General features: G+C 37.7%; 1 protein-coding gene across 3 annotated transcripts in view; it reads left to right on the top strand.

The window, feature by feature from the left end:
- The first annotated feature begins 564 nt into the window (after positions 1 to 564).
- Positions 565 to 20,946, top strand: part of LOC139961822 (uncharacterized) — a 32,641-nt gene continuing 12,259 nt past the window's right edge. The window contains exons 1-19 of one of the 3 annotated variants that reach the window (XM_071961366.1): positions 565 to 742; positions 6,528 to 6,551; positions 7,263 to 7,379; positions 8,015 to 8,152; positions 8,558 to 8,689; positions 9,333 to 9,473; positions 10,393 to 10,497; positions 10,832 to 12,172; positions 12,482 to 12,637; positions 13,206 to 13,325; positions 13,839 to 14,060; positions 14,769 to 14,867; positions 15,178 to 15,414; positions 16,388 to 16,642; positions 17,122 to 17,204; positions 17,971 to 18,172; positions 19,712 to 19,830; positions 20,189 to 20,414; positions 20,853 to 20,928. In XM_071961366.1, the coding sequence (XP_071817467.1) occupies positions 691 to 742; positions 6,528 to 6,551; positions 7,263 to 7,379; positions 8,015 to 8,152; positions 8,558 to 8,689; positions 9,333 to 9,473; positions 10,393 to 10,497; positions 10,832 to 12,172; positions 12,482 to 12,637; positions 13,206 to 13,325; positions 13,839 to 14,060; positions 14,769 to 14,867; positions 15,178 to 15,414; positions 16,388 to 16,642; positions 17,122 to 17,204; positions 17,971 to 18,172; positions 19,712 to 19,830; positions 20,189 to 20,414; positions 20,853 to 20,928 (3,845 nt within the window). In that variant the 5' untranslated portion in view covers positions 565 to 690. The remainder of the gene's footprint in view (positions 743 to 6,527; positions 6,552 to 7,262; positions 7,380 to 8,014; positions 8,153 to 8,557; positions 8,690 to 9,332; positions 9,474 to 10,392; positions 10,498 to 10,831; positions 12,173 to 12,481; positions 12,638 to 13,205; positions 13,326 to 13,838; positions 14,061 to 14,768; positions 14,868 to 15,177; positions 15,415 to 16,387; positions 16,643 to 17,121; positions 17,205 to 17,970; positions 18,173 to 19,711; positions 19,831 to 20,188; positions 20,415 to 20,852; positions 20,929 to 20,946) is intronic. The other 2 variants (XM_071961364.1, XM_071961365.1) reach the window with 2 other exon arrangements.

The following is a 20,946-nucleotide window of genomic DNA, read 5'->3' on the forward strand; positions in this document are numbered from 1 at the left end:
GTGCAAAATTGGGACAATTGAGGGCAATTTTAGACCCCCATTAGACCTCCCAGGGGCAGCGTACCAAACTTGTTTACTACTCATGAGTCAAGAGGATTGTTTACAAGTCACGAAAACTTCAGGCTTACCGAGAGGCCACGGTATATTTCATAAAACGTGAATAAACTAGAAATCAGACCCTTTCTTGATTCGATAAAATCCCTGTCGCTTTCTGGCTTTTATATCAAATGTAAGAAATTAAAGTGAAATACTAATGGGCAAACTGATCGATAAGACAATGGGTTTGTATATGATGCTTAGAAGTGGTTAATTATTGTAGATTAACGTCGCGATGATTCTCAATTTGGCAAAGTTATTTGTAAATAACGTGTTTTTTTTTAAGAAAGTGACATGATAGGTTGTCAAGTTTATATGGTGTATTTGCTGAAGCTGTGAAAGTTAAACAAGTTTTATTTCCCCTCTTCAAGGCTCGGTTATTCTCTAAAGTTACTGAAGTAGAAAATAGGTCAGCACCCATACGGGTGCATGGAGTGTATTGTTAGATATGGTGTATACATCACGACCTGTGGAAATCACTGATTCATATAACTATGCTGTATTATATTGAAGCCATAGATCAAATCTGCAACATCACAGCTACGAACAACCTGGCAAAAAGTTCCTGACGAAGAAACGTGTCTCTTGGCAAGAATGTTAACCATCAATGTCATTTTATGTCTGATCGCTGTGCACCTCTTTCATTGTAAGTGTACTGTTTTTTTTTTTTTTTTGCGGCGGTTTGGGGAGGTTTGGTTGGGGAGGGGGAGGGGTTTGTGTAAAGTATAAGCTAAGGAAGATTTGAATCAGAAACTAGCTGACAATACAAAGGACGTGAACGCATCTACGTAGTTCGACGTTTGTGATGTTAAGTAGGGACTATACAATGGGCGTTAAGACCTTTTCGATATGGAGTAGCACTTTAATACGCTATGAAATAACATTCGTGCAGCGGTAAATTGCAAAGATTAGACAGTTCTACGACTACGCAATAACTCATTGGCTATGTAGGTCTATGATATAAATGTCAAATTTCATGATAACGATGAGAATGTGGTATAAAAAAAACCTGTGAAATGTGTCTGCTAACTATTTCGATATGGAGTAGTACTTTAATACGCTATGAAATAACATTCGTGCAGCGGTAAATTGCAAAGATTAGACAGTTCTACGACTACGCAATAACCAGTGGCGGCGGAACCGGGGGGGCTTGGGGGGGGGCTCAGCCCCCCAATGAAAAAGTTGAGGGGGCAAATGCATGATAAGCCCCCCCAATATTTACCAAGGCTCCGAAACGTGCATCTGCCCATTTTTCAATGCATACTTGTCGATATGTCCGATGCACACGTATACTATATAGGTGTAATAATTTTAGTAATTGCTGGGGGACCCTCGGCCCATCCCCTGGCTATAGACCAAATTGTCACCCAACCGCGTCTTCACGCCCCGTGAAAAGTGGAAGCAGTGAGTGTGAGTACCGGTAAGCGTAACACAACTTCGTCTTAGGCCAATGACTTGCCTCATTTCAGCCAGTTCTCCAACATCCACTTACTTAGTGGCGGAGCGTCCATATATACAGTCAGGGGGCGGATGCCCCCCCCCCCTGACAGACTCAAATGGACTGCTGGCGCCCTTTTCAGCTTTCACTCCTTTTTACTTATTCGCTATTATTGACTATTTATTGCGCTCTCATATACCTATTGACATTTGTCATATTCTGTTGGTGTAATTTTCCACAAAATGGCGACGACACCTATTTATTCTCCGTTTATCTGCAAATTAGCAAGGCCCGGAAAGGGTCATTTCCTGCAATCTAGGGAGTATCTTTACTCAAAATTTTCTGTACGCTCCGCGCCACACGGTGGCGCTCCGCTTAGATAGTGTCGAAAGCGCCCCTACAGACCATTCTTGCCCCCTGGCCAATACCCCTAGCCCCGCCACTGCCCTTACTACACTCAAAAACGTCTTTGCGAGTACACTACGAGTAATAGCTACTCTCTTAAAACACCATCGAATATACAAATTACAATGTTTTTACAGACTTTTACGTGCAATCTGAGAAATTGCAGGATTGAGACCCATATTTTAGGGTTAGGTATTCGCAGCATAAAACACTCGGGAAGTGCCGTTTCCGGCCATCTGGGGGTTTGAAAACAACCAAAATTTTCTTGTACGCTCCGCGCCAACCGATGGTGGAGCTCCGCTTAGATAGTCTCCACACATTAGCCCCCCCAATAATTTTTCCGTTCCGCCGCGCCTGGCAATAACACATTGGCTATGTAGGTCTATGATATAAATTTGATGACAACGATGAGAATGTGATATAATAAAACCTGTGAAACGTGTCCGCCAATTCAAAATGTGTCTGCTAACTGAAATATGTATGTCAGTATGATATGCCCTGTCATTGCGAGATTCGTCTTTTAGTATGAGATGTGTCTGCAAATGTTAATTAAGCTGTTAATGTTAAATGTGTCTATCAGTTTGATAAATGTTTGATATATGTTTGGCAATCGTTCGTATGTCTATCATGTCGTATGTCTATCACTATCAGAAGGGGGTATGTCAGTATGCTAGTATTAGACGTGGCTGTCAATGTGTGAGGTGTCTGTCCTATGAAATGTGTTTATGTGCCAGGTTTGTTTAGATAAATTCTCATAATTTAACTAATTCTCTTAATATATGACTAAAAGACCACCGTTGGATGACACTCAATACTATTTGCACTTGACTAATTTGTTACGCATTATAAACATGCTATATTTAAATTGTGTGTTGCATCTGAGGAACTGACCAATGTAAAAGAAGTACAGCCATTATTATTGATGAGACTCAAATGTTGAAGGAACATTTAAAAATCCACAAAAGTGGTATAGAAATTCAACCTGGACTGATAGCAGTGTTTATTCTACAACAAATGAAAGATCAGTTTGTTCCTAAAGTCACCTTTTTACGGAATGCCAAATGTATCAAAAATGTCCAAAACTATATAAGCATGTCCAAAATAATATAAGCATGTCCAAAAAAATATAAGCATGTCCAAATTTATATAAACATATCGAAACTAATATAAGTATGTCCAAAAATAATATGATCATGCCCAAAATAATATGAGAGTGTCGAAAAATTATATGAACATGTCGAATGTAACTGCTAACTTCAACTTTTTAGTGAACATTTTGGCATCTGAATTCACGCCATCTGTTGCAAAATATCCAAAAAAAATATAAGCATATCCAAATTTATATAAACATGTCGAAACCAATATGAGTATGTCCAAAAATAATGAGAGCATGTCCAAAATAATATAAGAGTGTCGAAAGACTATATGAGCATGTCCAAAATATAAAAAAGTGTCGAAAAATAATACAAAAGTCTCGAGCGTAACTGCTCGATTCAACTTTGTAATGAACAGTCAGGCGTTTGAATTTACGCCATATGTTCCAAATATCAAACTTTTTATTTTGGTATGCTGAAAACAAAAACACCATATCCAGCGTAACTTAAGACGATATACAGTTCATCCATTACCGTATTAGTGTGTGTGTTAATATTTTAATGATATTTCGATCAAGAACGATTTTATTTTCGAGGAAATATTAGTTGAGTTGTTTCGTAGCGCGAGTGATCAACCTGGCCCCAAGGTGTTGTAACTATCAGTGAGTTTAATAGGCAGAACCACTGTGTCCAACATTCCACGCGGTTTAATCAATAATATGTAGTTGGCGAGTTCTTCCCCCGTTTCCATCTTAAAATTTAGTTAAAAGGTGAGAGTGAAGATTAAACGTTGAATACCCCTAACCTAGGCTTATTTTTTTTAATTCTGGGCTAGTGGCCTACTTCGCCTGGTAACCGTAATTAAGTGTCACAATTTTCCGTTAAAAAAGTAACACAGTATAGTACTTCATTTTCACTGTCAACGTACGCATGTGTGATAACTACTGTACGTTGTTAGCGCTTGTGCATGTTGTACGTACTTTCGCACGTGAACTTCTTTGCCTTCGCAACAATATATGAATAATCTAAGCACCTCTAGGCAGGGCGAAACCACTCACATTACGAAGGGATGTGAAAAGGAAAAATGTTAGGTGATGGTCTTGTTTTTACATATTTTGAATTATTTGCGTCACAAAAAACAGAAGAATGTTTCAATAATATATTGTCATAATGATAACCATTGTGTCAGTTGATACAAATTACCACCAAAGAAGGTATTGTAAGCTAATTTTTTTTCGACATACCAATATAAAAGTTTGATATTTGAAACATTTGGCGTGACTTCAAACGCCAAAATGTTCATAACAAAGTTGAAGTTAGCAGTTACACTCGAGACTTTTATATTATTATTCGACACTCTCATATAATTTTGGGCGTGCTCAAATTATATTTGGACATACTTATATGTGTTTGGACATGCGCGTATTATTTTGGACATGCTCATATAGTTTTGACATGTCTATATAAATTTGGACATGCTCATATAAGTTTGGACATGCTTATATTTTTTTGGGATATTTTGCAACATATGGCGTAACTTAAAACGCCAAAATGTTCAATACAAAATTGAATTAGGCAGTTACATTTGTCGCTCTTGTATTATTTTTCGACATTCTTTTAATATGTTGGACATGCTCATATAGTCTTTCGACACTCTCATATTATTTTGGACATGCTCGTATTATTTTTGGACATACTCATATTAGTTTCGACATGTTTATATAAATTTGGACATGCTTATATTGTTTTGGACATTTTTGAAACGTATGGCATGCCGTACCTTTTGATCTTGAGGATATCAAAAGTTACGTACATGTTCTCATCTCATCGTTGTAATTGTTCTCCATTTGAGCTATCTGCATCTCGAGTTGAGTAACAATCCTGTCCTTCTGTAATTTCTGTTTGCAGCCGAAGAAGTATTAGATGTGTATGTAACTGTGAAAGATATGTATAAACATATATATATATATAAACATATATATATATATACATATATATATATATGTATACATATATATACATATATACAGTGTTATAGCCACGCCGGTCGGCGCCGGTCGGGCGTAACCGCCACTAGTGCTTGCCGACCGGCACTCAGGGTAAATCAACATCCTACCGACCGCCACTCAAGCTTCCTACCGACCGTCACAAAAATCAGTGAATCTTGTATTAAATGAAATCAAAATACACTGAAAATTACTCAAAGAGTAAGGTGCCAAGAACAAGATTTTTTTTTATTGCAAACACCTGCACAGGTGTTTTGGATCAAGCGATATATATATATATATATATATATATATATATATATATATATATATATATATATATATATATATATATATATATATATATATATATATATATATATATATATATATATGACAATGTGTAATACAGTAAGTCAATATAAGATGCGTCGTGCGTCTTTTTATAAGAAATGTGCCTACCAATGTGTCTATCGATGTAACATTAACCTTATCTTGTGATAGAAACATTAAAAAATGAATTCACGTTGACATGGTATAACATCATGATGAGATTTATTCTTTTATGCTATATGCGTGTTTGTCACTCTGACCGAATGATGTAGTAATTACACTTCATCAACACCACTCAAGGAACCTTATAAATCTATGTGGCTGAACTTTATGGTTGGCCCTAATAAGATGTTTTGTTAACAGCTTTTTTGTGGGGATGGAAGGGGGAGGTGTACTTACGTAACTGATTGTGTTTTAGGCTCCTGGTGGTTCCTCTACATATAGTAGAGGAGCATACTGTCACTAGATGGTGCCAGATTCAACGCAACATGGAGTCATTAAGTTTGCTCTGTTGTTCTGAATTACACCATCACTTAATGTATGTGAACATGTAATTCTGTTACTATATATTTATGTTACTATGTATGTCTGTGACTATGTATGTGTGTGACCATGTATATCTGTGACCATGTATGTCTGTAACCATGTAAGTCTGTGACCATGTATGTCTGTGAACATGTATGTATGTGACCATGTATGTCTGTGACCACGTATGCCTGTGCCATATATGCCTGTGACCATGCATGTCTGTGACCATGTATGCATGTGACCATGTATGTCTGTGACATGTGTGTCTGTGACCATGTATGTCTGTGACCACATATGTCTGTGACCATGTTTGTTTGTGACCATTTATGTCTGTGACCATGTATGTCTGTGACCACATATGTCTGTGACCATGTTGTTTGTGACCATGTATGCCTGTGACCATGTATGTCTGTGACCATGTATGCCTGTGCCATGTTTGTCTGTGACCATGTATGTCTGTGACCATGTGTGTGTGTGACCCTGTGCGTCTGTGACCATGCATGTCTGTGACCATGTGTGTATGATTTGTGTACTCATTTAAATAAAGGAATATGTCAAATTAGACAATTGGTAGTATTTTTACAGTTTTAGCAGCAAAACCGATTATTATGGTGTTATGATATAATTTCAATCTTTTTATCTTTTCAGTCAGCAATGTACTTGGACAAACAGGTGAGCTTTTGAACTGAACTTTCGAAGTGGTTATCCATAACACAATAGCATTACATACATTGATTGGGCAATTAGTGGGTATGACTTCACGTAAACAAAACGTGCCTGATATGGCGGTGGTGGTGGGGGTAAGGTGGAATGGGGAGAGTGGGGTGTGGTAAGGTGGTTCACAGTGTGCTGCACAAATACATCAAATGATTATGTTAACTTACACTTTATACATTGTGTTCTATTTCACATGGCTCTTTATAAGCATGTCTCCCTCAGTTTACATTAGACGTGCACACTTAGTAATGTAACAATGTATGTAATTTTCATTGACAACACGATACATGATGTACGGTCACAATGACAGTATCGTCAAATCACATTCCTGATTTTTATGAATAAATAGTTTAGTTAGTCAGTGACGTAGCCTCTGGGATCATGAAGCGATAGAGTTTGTTTGTAAAACATTATTGTCCCCACTCCTAATCACTCCTCGATAGAGTTTTTTTTTTCTCACACACCTCCAACCCCAGCAAATAGAAACAAAAGAATTGCTCCCATTGGTCTGTACATCTGAGCGGTATAATACCGGAATGGAAATAAATTTGGCTCCCACTCTATGATGGATAGTTCCTCCTTTTCATCTGAAAAGTTTAGGAGTTCCTTTAAAGGTTTGACTTCGCCAACTTTATCTACAGTTGTCTCACACATTTCATATAACAGCGCCTTGCTCCTGTTCCACTGAACTACACGAATGTGTGACGTCATCGGAAGGCGTGACTAATTGCTCATGCTTGACGGGGTACGCTCCAGTAGAGAATAATAGGGAAATTTGTGAAGGTGAGCTATTAACTATATAGTTTGTTAAATTTTGAATACTGCAGATATAGCCTGTACTTGTACTGGTTTATGTTGAATCAGGGAGTTTTTATGTTGAATACGCCTAAGTCGGACTCACATACAAGTTCTAGTCAGTAGCTCAAGCTAATTCAGGTGTCCTTTACCACGGGTTAATTCATCCATTGAAGTACAATAATTGATTTTCACAGGCCGCTATATATAGTGCATATTTTCAACAAGGTGATTCTACCAAGAATTTATGAAACGCGCAATAAATGACTTTGAATACCCACTATGGCTCGATCACCAGTGGCCTAAGATATCATTTCAGTAGGTCCATTTAGAATGTTTTGCGACAATTATGGTGCTCCTTTTAAGTCCCTTCTATGTTGTACTCTTGGAAAGGTTGAGGGCCCCCCGGGGGTGGGGGGGAAGGTGTCCCCATATTTTATCGGTTTTGGGAATAAATAAATGTGTTAGAAAACTATAATACGCAGTCTATTTGAATTCAATAGAACTCGCTATAGTACGCTATGTATTATACATATATAGGCCTGTCACGGTATCTCTTCCGCCTTTTCTATATAGTATGAAGTTTGTGATTAACAACTTAGTTGACTTTCTTCTCATTTCAGACATAAATGAATGTGGTTTGATTGATAATGTTTGTGATCCAGATACCTCTAGTTGTCTTAACCTTGCTGGATCCTACACGTGTATTTGTCAAGCAGGATACACTAAGGATGACATTGACATGGTCTGCGTCCCTTTTCGTACGTATCATTTTTACTGTTGATCTAAGGTATATTGGATGCGGTATCACTCGCTAAACTGAATAACTTTAGCCAAAATGATCTTGTATCGGTCCATGTTGTTATACCTCTTTCGTTTCTTGAGAGATAGGTCCATTTGGACGCCAGCTAGGCTTATCACGTGAGTCACGTGATAAGCCTACAGCTTGCGTCCAAAGGGTCTTTTCTACGTGAATGTACTTTTAAGCCTAGAGACCAATAGATCTGCTCATCGGAAGTAACAGAAAATTTAAAAAGAACAAATACGTACACAGTGCAAAATTTGTCTTTTCTTTGGTACTATATATGACGTAGAAAGCATCTTTAAGTCTAGTTCGGTCTACATTCTCATATATACTTTTTTATTGTTGGTTCCACTGAATCCAGCTACCTGTCCACCGAATGAAAACCTCTGCCCGTCGCCACATCATGACTGTTTCGTGGCAGAAGAAGGGAACCGTTTCTGCACTTGTACGGATGGGTACATGGTATCACTATTCAATCCCAATCGTTGTGACGGTGCGCATTTTATGAAATAAATTAGTTTTATCATCGAAAGCGATTTTTTTTCAAAGAACAGGTGGAATAAAAATATTGAAAAAAAAATGTTTTTGAAAGTCACACATCGATTTTAGACTACAAACAAACCACAGTTTGTTCATTTTATTGGTAACTGTTCAACTGCCCTGTCCGCCTTACTTTCATATTTCAGAAACATAAATCAACAGAACGAATTTTCATTTAAAACGTTTTATCGCGGTAAAGCGCTCTCACTATAAATATATCACTCATGGTAAATGTGTGGGTAAAGTATGGATGTCCATTTTGTTTCTTGGGGATAGTGGGGGGGGGGGGGAAATTACTGAACAATTGAGCAGTTGTGTTATGATAATGTCAACAGGGAATGACCTTACTCTCATAAGAAGCCAATTCTCCCGTCCAAATCCACTATAGACCAATGGAAATCTAAAATTACAAATTGAGCAAACTTTACACACAAAAGAACTCACAGAAAGGAATTCTTTTTTATTCGTCAACTTCATATTATGATTACTGCATTACCATGGATTGATGGATTCTAACGTAGTTTATCCAATACACAGTTATTATCGAGTTACCTCATCAAATATACTGAAATAACTGGTTTTCATCATCCTTACAGATATCAACGAATGCTCACAAACGGTGAACCCTTGTGACCCCTTAACCTCAACCTGCGTCAATACTCAAGGATCATACGAGTGCGTTTGTCATGACGGGTTTCATAATGGTCCTACCGGTAGTAACACCTGCGTTCAAATTCGTGAGTTCTCCATTTTATGTATATAGGACAGTATGATACGACAGTTTAACTATATACTTCTATAGTTTAACTGTATACTATCATACTTCTATGACTGCTTAACTTGGTCGAACATCGACTTGTTCAGACTATCTTCGACAAAGTGAAAACTGACATGGGCATATCTAGTATGATATGAAATTGACATGTTGAAACTAGCATCGACAGACACGAATATGAATCAGACACGACTATGTCAAAACTCACTCACGTATAACCAATTTGATGTCTACTTGTTCAAGCTAACTTCGTTATGTTGCATAAAATCGATGTGTCCAAAATATCATAGACTTTTACAAAAACATTTGTAACTCGAAGATAACTTAGATATATCGAACCTTACTTCAGCATGTCTAATATGAATTCAAGGTATTTCAAAACTAACGTTGACACGGTCAAAAACAACCGTATGTTGAAACGAACTGAAACGAAGTAATTACTACATTTTGCCAACTAACATCGACATTTCTAATATGAAACCCAACATGTTCAAACTAGCATAGACATGTCTGAGACTTGTGGATGTCGAAATGAAATTGTTCGAAATGATGTCATCACGTCCTCTGACTTCCCATCACATCACATCCTCCGGGTGTGCTGTAAATCTACAATTTAGTAGATTTAGAGAGGATTGAGACATATTTATCAGAAATGCACCCACTGCACCAGCTAATCATACTAAAACAATAAGAATTAATTAACAAATACTTGTAGGGTGTATTCCTTTTTACCTAAAATGTAAGTTGTCGTACATTCCTCCTAAAAGAGGTTTTTCTTCATATCCGGCTCCGACTAAAAGTTTTTTTTTTTAAACTCATACAAATAATATGAATAATAACAGGATTAACAGTATTTCCTCGGATTATTTTGTCCACATCAGGCAGTTCAACGCACCCTCCCTCTCAAAGCTCATCTCTGTCAGCAGGTTCGTCAGAAGGTACCAGCAATAATCCGACCAAATCAAACGTGACAACCAGAACTTCAGGTATAGTGTGATATGTAACATTTAACGAAGCATATAATTTGCACATCGATATGCATGTTGAAACCGATGACATCTACATGTTGAAGCTAATGTAAGCATGTCCACGATGACATCAACATGTTGAAGCTGATGTAGGCATGTCCACAATTACATCAACATGTTTAAGCTGATGTAGGCATGTCCACGATAACATCAACATGTTGAAGCTGATGTAGGCATGTCCACGATGATATCAACATGTTGAAGCTCTTTTTATCTTATCAATATAAAGCAATGTATAAATCTTTGTGACGCGTTTTATTCGACTCCTCATATTTTATTATTTATATTCCAGCAGATGTAACCACCCAGAAAACCCCAACAGCGACATCCACCCAAAGCATGGTTACCCCTACAATAGGAACCACCACACCAGGCAGTTCAGTGTCAGCAACAGTGACAAATACCCCAACAGCGACAGCCACCCAAAGCATGGGTACCCTTACAATAGGAACCATCACACCGGGCAGTTCAGTGTCAGCAACAGGGACAAATACCCCAACAGTGACAGCCACCCAAAGCATGGCTACCCCTACAATAGGAACCACCACACCGGGCAGTTCAGTGTCAGAAACAGGGACAAATACCCCAACAGGGACAGCCACCCAAAGCATGGCTACCCCTACAATAGGAACCACCACACCGGGCAGTTCAGTGTCAGAAACAGGGACAAATACCCCAACAGCGACAGCCACCCAAAGCACGGGTACCCCTACAATAGGAACCACCACACCGGGCAGTTCAGTGTCAGAAACAGGGACAAATACCCCAACAGGGTCAGCCACCCAAAGCATGGGTACCCCTACAATAGGAACCACCACACCGGGCAGTTCAGTGTCAGAAACAGGGACAAATACCCCAACAGCGACAGTCACCCAAAGCATGGCTACCCCTACAATAGGAACCACCACACCGGGCAGTTCAGTGTCAGAAACAGGGACAAATACCCCAACAGGGACAGCCACCCAAAGCATGGGTACCCCTACAATAGGAACCACCACACCGGGCAGTTCAGTGTCAGCAACAGGGACAAATACCCCAACAGCGACAGCCACCCAAAGCATGGGTACCCTTACAATAGGAACCACCACATCGGGCAGTTCAGTGTCAGCAACAGGGACAAATACCCCAACAGCGACAGCCACCCAAAGCATGGGTACCCTTACAATAGGAACCACCACACCGGGCAGTTCAGTGTCAGAAACAGGGACAAATACCCCAACAGCGTCAGCCACCCAAAGCATGGGTACCCCTACAATAGGAACCACCACACCGGGCAGTTCAGTGTCAGCAACAGGGACAAATACCCAAACAGCGACATCCACCCAAAGCATGGGTACCCCTACCTTAGGAACCGCCACACCGGGCAGTTCAGTGTCAGCAACAGGGACAAATACCCCAACAGCGACAGCCACCCAAAGCATGGGTACCCCTACCTTAGGAACCGCCACACCGGGCAGTTCAGTGTCAGCAACAGGGACAAATACCCCAACAGCGACATCCACCCAAAGCATGGGTACCCCTACAATAGGAACCACCAAACCGGTCAGTTCAGTGTCAGTCTCAGGTCCAGTGTCAAGTACATCCACATCTTCATCAACCGATCAAGCGTCAAATATTTCATCGATTTCCCCTGGTAGGTGTTGAATTAGAATTTCTTTAATGTATTTAGTTTTAATGGAATTTGAAACTTTTTAAACTAGCATCTCAGTTATCAATGAAGTTGAACACTATATCTTGTCAATGAAACTGGTATATAATGTTACATCAAACATGTTTCATACAGAAATGGTGAGAGGACTAAAGTCCAAGATAGTCTTATAACTTGTTTACATACAGAATAAAAAAAAACGCGCCAATAACGTTTAGTGATAATGTTAGCCGATCAAGTACCGTGAAAGTTAAAATATGTATATTTAGTATTAACTTTTTTAACATTCAATAGAGATGTCTTCACAGCCAGCGAGTTCTCTATCCTCTGAAGGCAGTTCCACCGTTGTGACACAAGAAACAAGTAGCAGCGGTAGAATAAAGCCCTCAACTTCATCGTTATCAACACAACCTTCTACAACAGCTTATTTAAGCTCTGCTCCTCCAGTTGGTATGACGCAGTAATTGCTATGATCCTCCAATATATATATATATATATATATATATATATATATATATATATATATATATATATATATATATATATATATATATACATACATTTATTTATTTATATATATGTTATTTCAATTCTACCTTCGCAATCACCACAGACATATTAAATGTAAATTTTATGTATTCCAAAATATACTGAACTTTTTATTGATAATATAAAGAAAAACTTTTTAAGTTTTTTTAGAAATTCAAAGCCCTGAGAACAAACTAAATGATGAAAACTTAAAAAAACTGATAATCATCTGTTTAACAACTGTTACGATTTTGAGAGCCTTCCAGATTCCTTCATTCTGTTTTACATTTTAGAATTTTGCTATAGCTACATTTTTATTACTTAACCATACCGACGAAGGCTTCGAAATTAATCATAAATGAAATGGGGAGTCTTTGTATATGACCATCTGTGTTATATGTGTTGATGTGTAAAGACAGTATATTTGAAGAATTCATTGATCTAACAAGGAAGTGAAGATACAGACTGATGGTGATTTGGTCTTTTATAGGCTTGTACGTAGCGATGGCGCTATCAACGGTATCAGTCTCTGAGAGGGATGACGTGGTCAGTATTCCAATCCTGATTGGTCCTGGAGTTAGATTTGACGTTGACGCCTCCATTATTGTCAGTAAGTTACAACTTACTTTATAGGTTAATAGATGATTAGAAAACAGACTATTAAAACTGCTACAAGAAAGTAAAACAAAACAAACAAAGGTTAATAAAAGTAGCGAGTCAAACAAACAAACAAACAAAACATACATACATACATAAAAATATTGTATGAAACAGGTAGGTCAAAGCAGATTAGTGACTCAGTCTCATGTGACAACTCTGATTGCCGCACCGTCTCCCTGCAGACTGTTTCATATTCATTAATACCAAACAGCGTCGTGGTTGAAAATTATAACTATGATAAAAACATTTATTTGTTGTTGCCAACGTTTAAAGTTATTATGTGCGAATTGTCATTAATATTGTGTATAACTGAAGTTTTAATATTTTTTCGAATATGAATAATAAAGCGTAATATATACACACACACACACACACACACACACATATATATATATATATATATATATATATATATGCCGGATTTAAGATTCAGTCCTATCGGCTTTCTCTCCTTTTTGGATAGTATTTTCAACAGAGGACGTCACTGCGAGAAATGGTATCGACTTTTTGTTAGAGACAGATTCCATCCGGATTCCATTCCAAAACTCTTTAGATGTGACAATTATCTCGGATAACAATGCAGAGGAGGACGAGACGTTCAAAGTTCACCTGATATTCACGGATCGACAGAATGTAATGTTATTGAACACAACCACAACTGTTCATATAAACAACGATGATAGTAGTAAGTCAATTCAAAAACGTTTTTGTGAAGGTAAATATCATCGACCATTTCGTAAACAGCATTTATATACCTGTGTTTATTTTCTTTGACATCGTAGGCCGGTAAAGTGTTTATCCCCCCCCCTATTTATTCATTTATTGTTTTATTATGATTTAAGTGTTGCATACATAAGAAGTGCAGGGTTCAGGTTCAAGATATTAAATAAAAAATATGCCCACAATTTCGAACACAGTAACAGAGTAATATGTGCTTAGATATATGTGCTTAGATATACTATTCCTAACTACTCTAAACGATAGCCTGACTAGACGCATATCTTTATTCTATCCTAACCCGAGATATCTGATCCGTTAGGGTATCGTTGTGGCGTTTTGAGTCACGTTTGGTGTGGAGAGAGGATGGGGGGGGGGGGGGCTCACCCATCTTCAGGTCTGTCCAATATATATGCCACGCAGAATGCATTTTAATGAACAATTCTTTTTCACGAATCTCATAATGGGCCAGCCTTGTTGAGCCTTCATCAGTGTAGTATAGGGATAAAGACATTCGCACCCATCCTCTGATGTTCTCAGCCCCATACTACACTTAGAATCGAAAAAGCTCACCCTATTGACACCCCGACAAAGGTTTGTACTCTCGATATAATTTGAACCTATTCCATTTGTTGATGTTTTATTATTATTATTATTTCTTCCTGTCTGTCTCCAGCTTGTATTCTAATACAAGATATCGCAGTTGAAGAAGATAACACCGAAGCCTCGGTTGTCATATCTCTGCCAAACAGTTTTGATAATGACATCACAGTAGGTAAGAACTGCAAAAGAAGTAGCCTATAACCACCAACTAAATGGACTTCAATGCTCACATACAATCAAATATGCAAATGAGACCAAGATATATATTTATTATTTTGTGTAAAAATGTTTAATCTTTAAGGGTAAAAAACTGGAGTGACTTTCTTGATCTATATATAAAACGACCATTTCTTTATATGCACAATTCGTTGGAGGCAATTTATCTATAAACAATGTACAAACTTTTATTGTTTTAAGTTTCAGTTCAATTTGTTACACTTGCAGTATTAACTGTTCAATAAATGTGTCCATTTTCAATACAGAATTAGCAATATTTCCAATCACTGCTACCGCCGGTGAGGATTTCATCGCAATACCACCCACGTCAGTAATTATTCCAGCTTCAGAGACTGAAATCGCTCAAGTAATATCGATTATTAACGATGATCTCACTGAAGGCAATGAACGCTTTGATTTAGTGGCTACGGCTGTGACGTCACCATTGACTATTTGCAACGGTATATCCACCGGTGAAATAACGATACTCGCAAACGACCCAGGTAAAAAATATGATTTTACCATAGCTCGGGACTCTCCTTCATGTAATCTTTTCATATCGTTTAGATTTAACTGTCTGATGACATAATCTAGTTGGCAACATTCTAGAAACATGCATAGATCCAGCTAGCCCTAACGCCAGACGTCATACACCAAACAATATTGGAAAACTTAAAGCAGACAGCATCGTTAACTGATGAGACAGAGATGTATTGTTGGTTTCAATGAATTTAATGATTTAATTAGCCCTCAATGTTTTAGATAGGGGACGGGAATGAGTTATACCCAATCGACAAAGGTGGTGAAATTATTTCCTGCATGTGGAATGGAAGTCGTTGGGGGCTCTCCTCCCCTACCCCCTCCTGGTGGCTGGTGGCCCTGGTAAACCTTTTACATTAGCACTTTCCTATGTCTTCAACTAGTTTATCATCACTTATTTACACTGTGAATACACGTTGTATCTGTGGTAAGGAGATAAAGCTAATTCAGTTTTAATTGGTATGTTTATCATGATCATCGTGATCATCATCATGATCATCATCATGATCATCATGATCATCATCATGATCATCATCATCATCATCATCATGATCATCATGATCATCATGATCATCGTGATCATCATCATCATCATCATCATCATCATCATCATCATCATCATCATCATCATCATCATCATCATCATCATCATCATCATCATCATCATCATCATCATCATCATCATCATCATCATCATCATCATCATCATCATCATCATCATCATCATCATCATCATCATCATCATCATCATACAATATTCAGGCATAGCTTTACAGATGCTGACTTATTGTACGTAAAGAACTCATAAAGTACTTTACCTACAAATATCATGCAAGAAGTAACGAGTCTGGTTAAAAACAAATTTTTAGTATTAATTGTAATTCATTGCTGTGATTTTAACCTTCTTTCATTTTGTTTATTTCAAACTGTTTCTAGGTCCTGTGGTAGACTACTGCCCGAGCGATATAACCTATTACACAGTGGATAGGTCCAATTCAGTAATAGTCACATGGGATGCGGCTAGATTCAGTAGAGGTCAAGATCAAATTAGTAGTTTCACAGGTTTAGATAGTCTTCAGGGCGCTTTACTACCCGGTGAATCATTAGTTGTCAGAATGACTGCCACAGACCAGATTGGAAGAACAAGTATCTGTTCATTCACAGTTTCCGTAGTAATCTCGTCACCGAATGGTATGTAAATATAATTTAAAGTTAATTGTTTATGGTATTTGGGGGATCTAAGTAGGGGGGCCAGGGTGGGGAGGGGGAGCTGTCCCCTCATTTGAAACTGCCTTGGTGCGAAAAGGTACCTGAACATCTCATTTGCTCAAAACAAGGTAGACAGTGCAAATAATTAGCACGCTTTGCTCATGATCATTCCTTACATTCTGCTGACGTTTTTGTTTTAGAAATATCGGTATCCACAGATACCTGTCTTCCGGGCCCCTCTCCAAGATATCCCGGATTCACCACTGGTATTACAGAAAATAAAGAATGAATTTCAAATGTTTTTTTTTTACTATTATGCAGTGTCTAAACATCTGATGTGACCCTTTCTTCACTGCTTCATTCTCAAATGGAAAAATAAGTTTCATGCTCTATACTAGTGTATTCCAAATGTGTGTAAACGCATATTCCCTCATTGAAGCATTCATTTTTCTTATTCGCAGATTTAAAGATGTACAACGTGACGGCTACGATATCCACATATGCATTGACTCAATCTTTTGCGGAGCTTGATTTCCAGAAATGGGTACGTACGAGGTTGTACACAGAGTGGGCAGATTGTCCTTAAAGGAAATCACAGAACTGATGCAACAAGTATTCACTTGTGGCAGCTTCCTTTATATATATTTATATATATATATATATATGTACATATATGTACATATATATATATATATTTATATATATATATTTATATATTTATATTTATATGCAAATATCTAGCTGCTTTGATAATTCATGGATGAAATAATTTATGGGAGAAATGATAAAGAAATGACTGCAGGAAGTCACGTGATGTACCACAAGAGTCCCTGTAACAATGAAATACTTAAAAAGAGACCACCAGCAATCAAGGGTTGGACACCAAGGAATGGATCATCTCACTAACCATGCATTTATCCTTTTGTAGTGAATTTGAATATTTTTGCAACCCTTCGGCAGTCCATGTTTTAGAATATGCATGATTATTACGGTTCCAACCGCGTATGTTTAGGGTGTAATATATGCATCAAGGTTTAGTCACATCCTAGCAAGCAATGATAACATGACCTACCCTGTCACTGATACCTTTAAAAATAGAAAGTATTTGATCGCAAATATTCTTGTATTTGTTGAGTAGTTTTCTTGAACCTATATCTCCCAAATTTTTCAAACACATCATATGCTCAAACACTTACTCCAAAAAAAGCGTTAACAATTTATAAAGTATTGGCATGGTTGCTTCTTATATGACACTTTCATTCACTTTATTTTTCTACCCCCACCCCCACCCCCACGCGTCCCCTTTTCAGATGAATGATCATTACAGAGAAGGGATTTGTACACGGGAGTTTGCTGGGGCTGTCATCACTGAGTATCTCCCGGACCAGACGGTTGTAAAGTACAACCTATTCCTGGTAACATTCAGCCAATGCTGTGTACAAGATATTATAAAGGATTTTGATGACCGACTCACAGATCTCTCTCTTATAAGTCCCGACGGTCACTTACCAGGTAAAGGAAACACAACTACCATATAACGTTAGTGGGTTCATTTACCAGGTGTAGAATACACAACTACCATGTAACGTCAGTGGGTTCATTTAATAGGTTTAGGAAACACAACTACCATGTTACGTTAGTGGGTTTATTTAACAGGTGTAGGTCACACAACTACCATGTTACGTTAGTGGGTTCATTTAACAGGTGTAGGAAACACAACTACCATGTAACGTTAGTGGGTTCATTTACCAGGTGTAGGTCACACAACTACCATGTAACGTTAGTGGGTTCATTTAATAGGTTAAGGAAACACAACTACCATGTTACGTTAGTGGGTTTATTTAACAGGTGTAGGTCACACAACTACCATGTTACGTTAGTGGGTTCATTTAACAGGTGTAGGAAACACAACTACCATGTAACGTTAGTGGGTTTATTTAACAGGTGCAGGAAACACAACTACCATGTAACGTTCGTGGGTTCATTTAACAGGTATAGGAAACACAACTACCATGTTACGTTAGTGGGTTCATTTACCAGGTGTAGAATACACAACTACCATGTAACGTTAGTGGGTTCATTTAATAGGTGTAGGAAACACAACTACCATGTAACGTTAGTGGGTTTATTTAACAGGTGTAGGTCACACAACTACCATGTTACGTTAGTGGGTTCATTTAACAGGTGTAGGAAACAACTACCATGTTACGTTAGTGGGTTCATTTACCAGGTGTAGAATACACAACTACCATGTAACGTTAGTGGGTTCATTTACCAGGTGTAGGAATCACAACTACCATGTAACGTTAGTGGGTTCATTTATTAGGTGTAGGATACACAACTACCGTGTTACGTTAGTGGGTTCATTTAACAGGTGTAGGATACACAACTACCGTGTTACGTTAGTGGGTTCATTTAACAGGTGTAGGATACACAACTACCATGTTATGTTAGTGGGTTCATTTACCAGGTGTAGGATACACTACTATCGTGTTACGTTAGTGGGTGCATTTACCAGGTATAGGATACACCACTTCTATGTTATGTTAGTTTTTTTTTTCATTCTTCTGTACTCTGAATGTAAAACTGTGGAGTCATGTGCGGTTACTGATGTAGTAATGCGTTACTAGTTACATGCGCAACGATATAAGATGTAATTCCCAATTAAAACGTACAAGGACTACATATTCATATCTACGTTAAGCTATAATGATAAATATGTTCTTTGTCTCCAGATGGTATTTGAGCAATATTGTATAAAGGAGAGAAGTGTCAGATAGGATCCCATCATTTCAAAATAAGACCGTAGACTTGTGAGGTTTTCACAGCAAGTGTAACTTATTTACATATGTGATTTTCATCCTTCTTAGTAAACAAAATATATTTTTAAAATAAATTTATCATGTTCATAAATTAACCAGTGACATAGTCCAGATAGGAAGCAAAATAATTTAAAGACACTTTCTAAAGTATTTTGTGATATTTTATTGCAAACTTCACAACATTTTTGTTATCATTTTTTTTTTTCTATCTTTCTTACCTTCCTGACAGAGGTCGTGTTTTACAGATTTGAGATGTCGATGGAGGTTGATAATACCGTTGTTGACGTCACGTCCTACGTCACAGACCAACCAGAAAAAACAGCATTAAGTACCAGTCTTTCACAGGAGGTAAATAAAAAAAGGTTTTCAAGCATCGATGAAACAGTCAGTAAATTTCTAACTATGGTCACTAAATTTTACTTCACAAACCCATACAACGGTGTATTCATATTTGGCTAGAAAGTCATCGTTATCCCCCACCCCCTCCCCTCCCCTCTGTTCCCCATTCTGCTAAAATGTCAAATAAAACCCGTTATTTTTTCTTCTCTGCGACGTCTTTTTTGTAATTAAATTTTCAAAGATGTTCGAGACTTAAGGTTATTTTGTATTTTTAATCCAATAAAACTGACTCAGAAAAGGACTAAAATATCTAAATCATGTTTTTAGAGTATATAGTAAATGATCGTTATTCTTGTTTTCCTTACAGATAACTGTCAATTTGACCTCGACGGATGGTTTTATCGGTGTTTGCTTTCTAACCTTTCGTGAAGGGTCCATCATATCCCGCTTCGCCATTGAGTTAATTTCTTCGGTATCCGCAGACAATAACAAGCTAAACGGTGTTAAACAGCAGTTGATGTCCTTCGCCTCGACCTCCCTCTCCCTACCCACAGGCATCATGCTCCCTGAAGAACGGAACATTTTCCTTACTCGTACGTAACTGTGTATCTCAGGTTTAATATCACAAGCTAATGGGTGTGTTCATTACCTACTGCAGGATGCACTTGTCACATAAATGGATTCATGGCTTATTTCTTTACTGTCAGTATAGCTTGAGAAATTCTGATACATTTAAAAGCAACCATTTTAATTTGCATGTATTTCGGTTGATGAGCTACTTCCAAGACAATTATTTCAAAACTTACTCAGTGCATGACTGTTCTCTATTGTTTTATAATTACATTGTTCTTATTATACTACATTTTCATGACAACATATGGAGAACGAACAGATTTCATTATATACCTGTTGGTTAATATATCACCTCACCACCAGCTGTATGTGACATTGTCATTCTTCTATACTTAACTAAATTACTAAATGACCTGTCCCATTTCATTGTTTTTAATTGATTACTTCTTTGTTCTTAGAGTATTGTCCTGAAACCAAATGTGGAACGAACGGACAGTGTTATCTACCAGTTGGTGGATACATCCCAAAGTGCATGTAAGAATATCATTTTCT

The sequence above is a fragment of the Apostichopus japonicus genome, chromosome 20 (assembly GCF_037975245.1).
Source record: "Apostichopus japonicus isolate 1M-3 chromosome 20, ASM3797524v1, whole genome shotgun sequence".
NCBI classification, from domain to species: Eukaryota; Metazoa; Echinodermata; class Holothuroidea; order Aspidochirotida; family Stichopodidae; genus Apostichopus; species Apostichopus japonicus.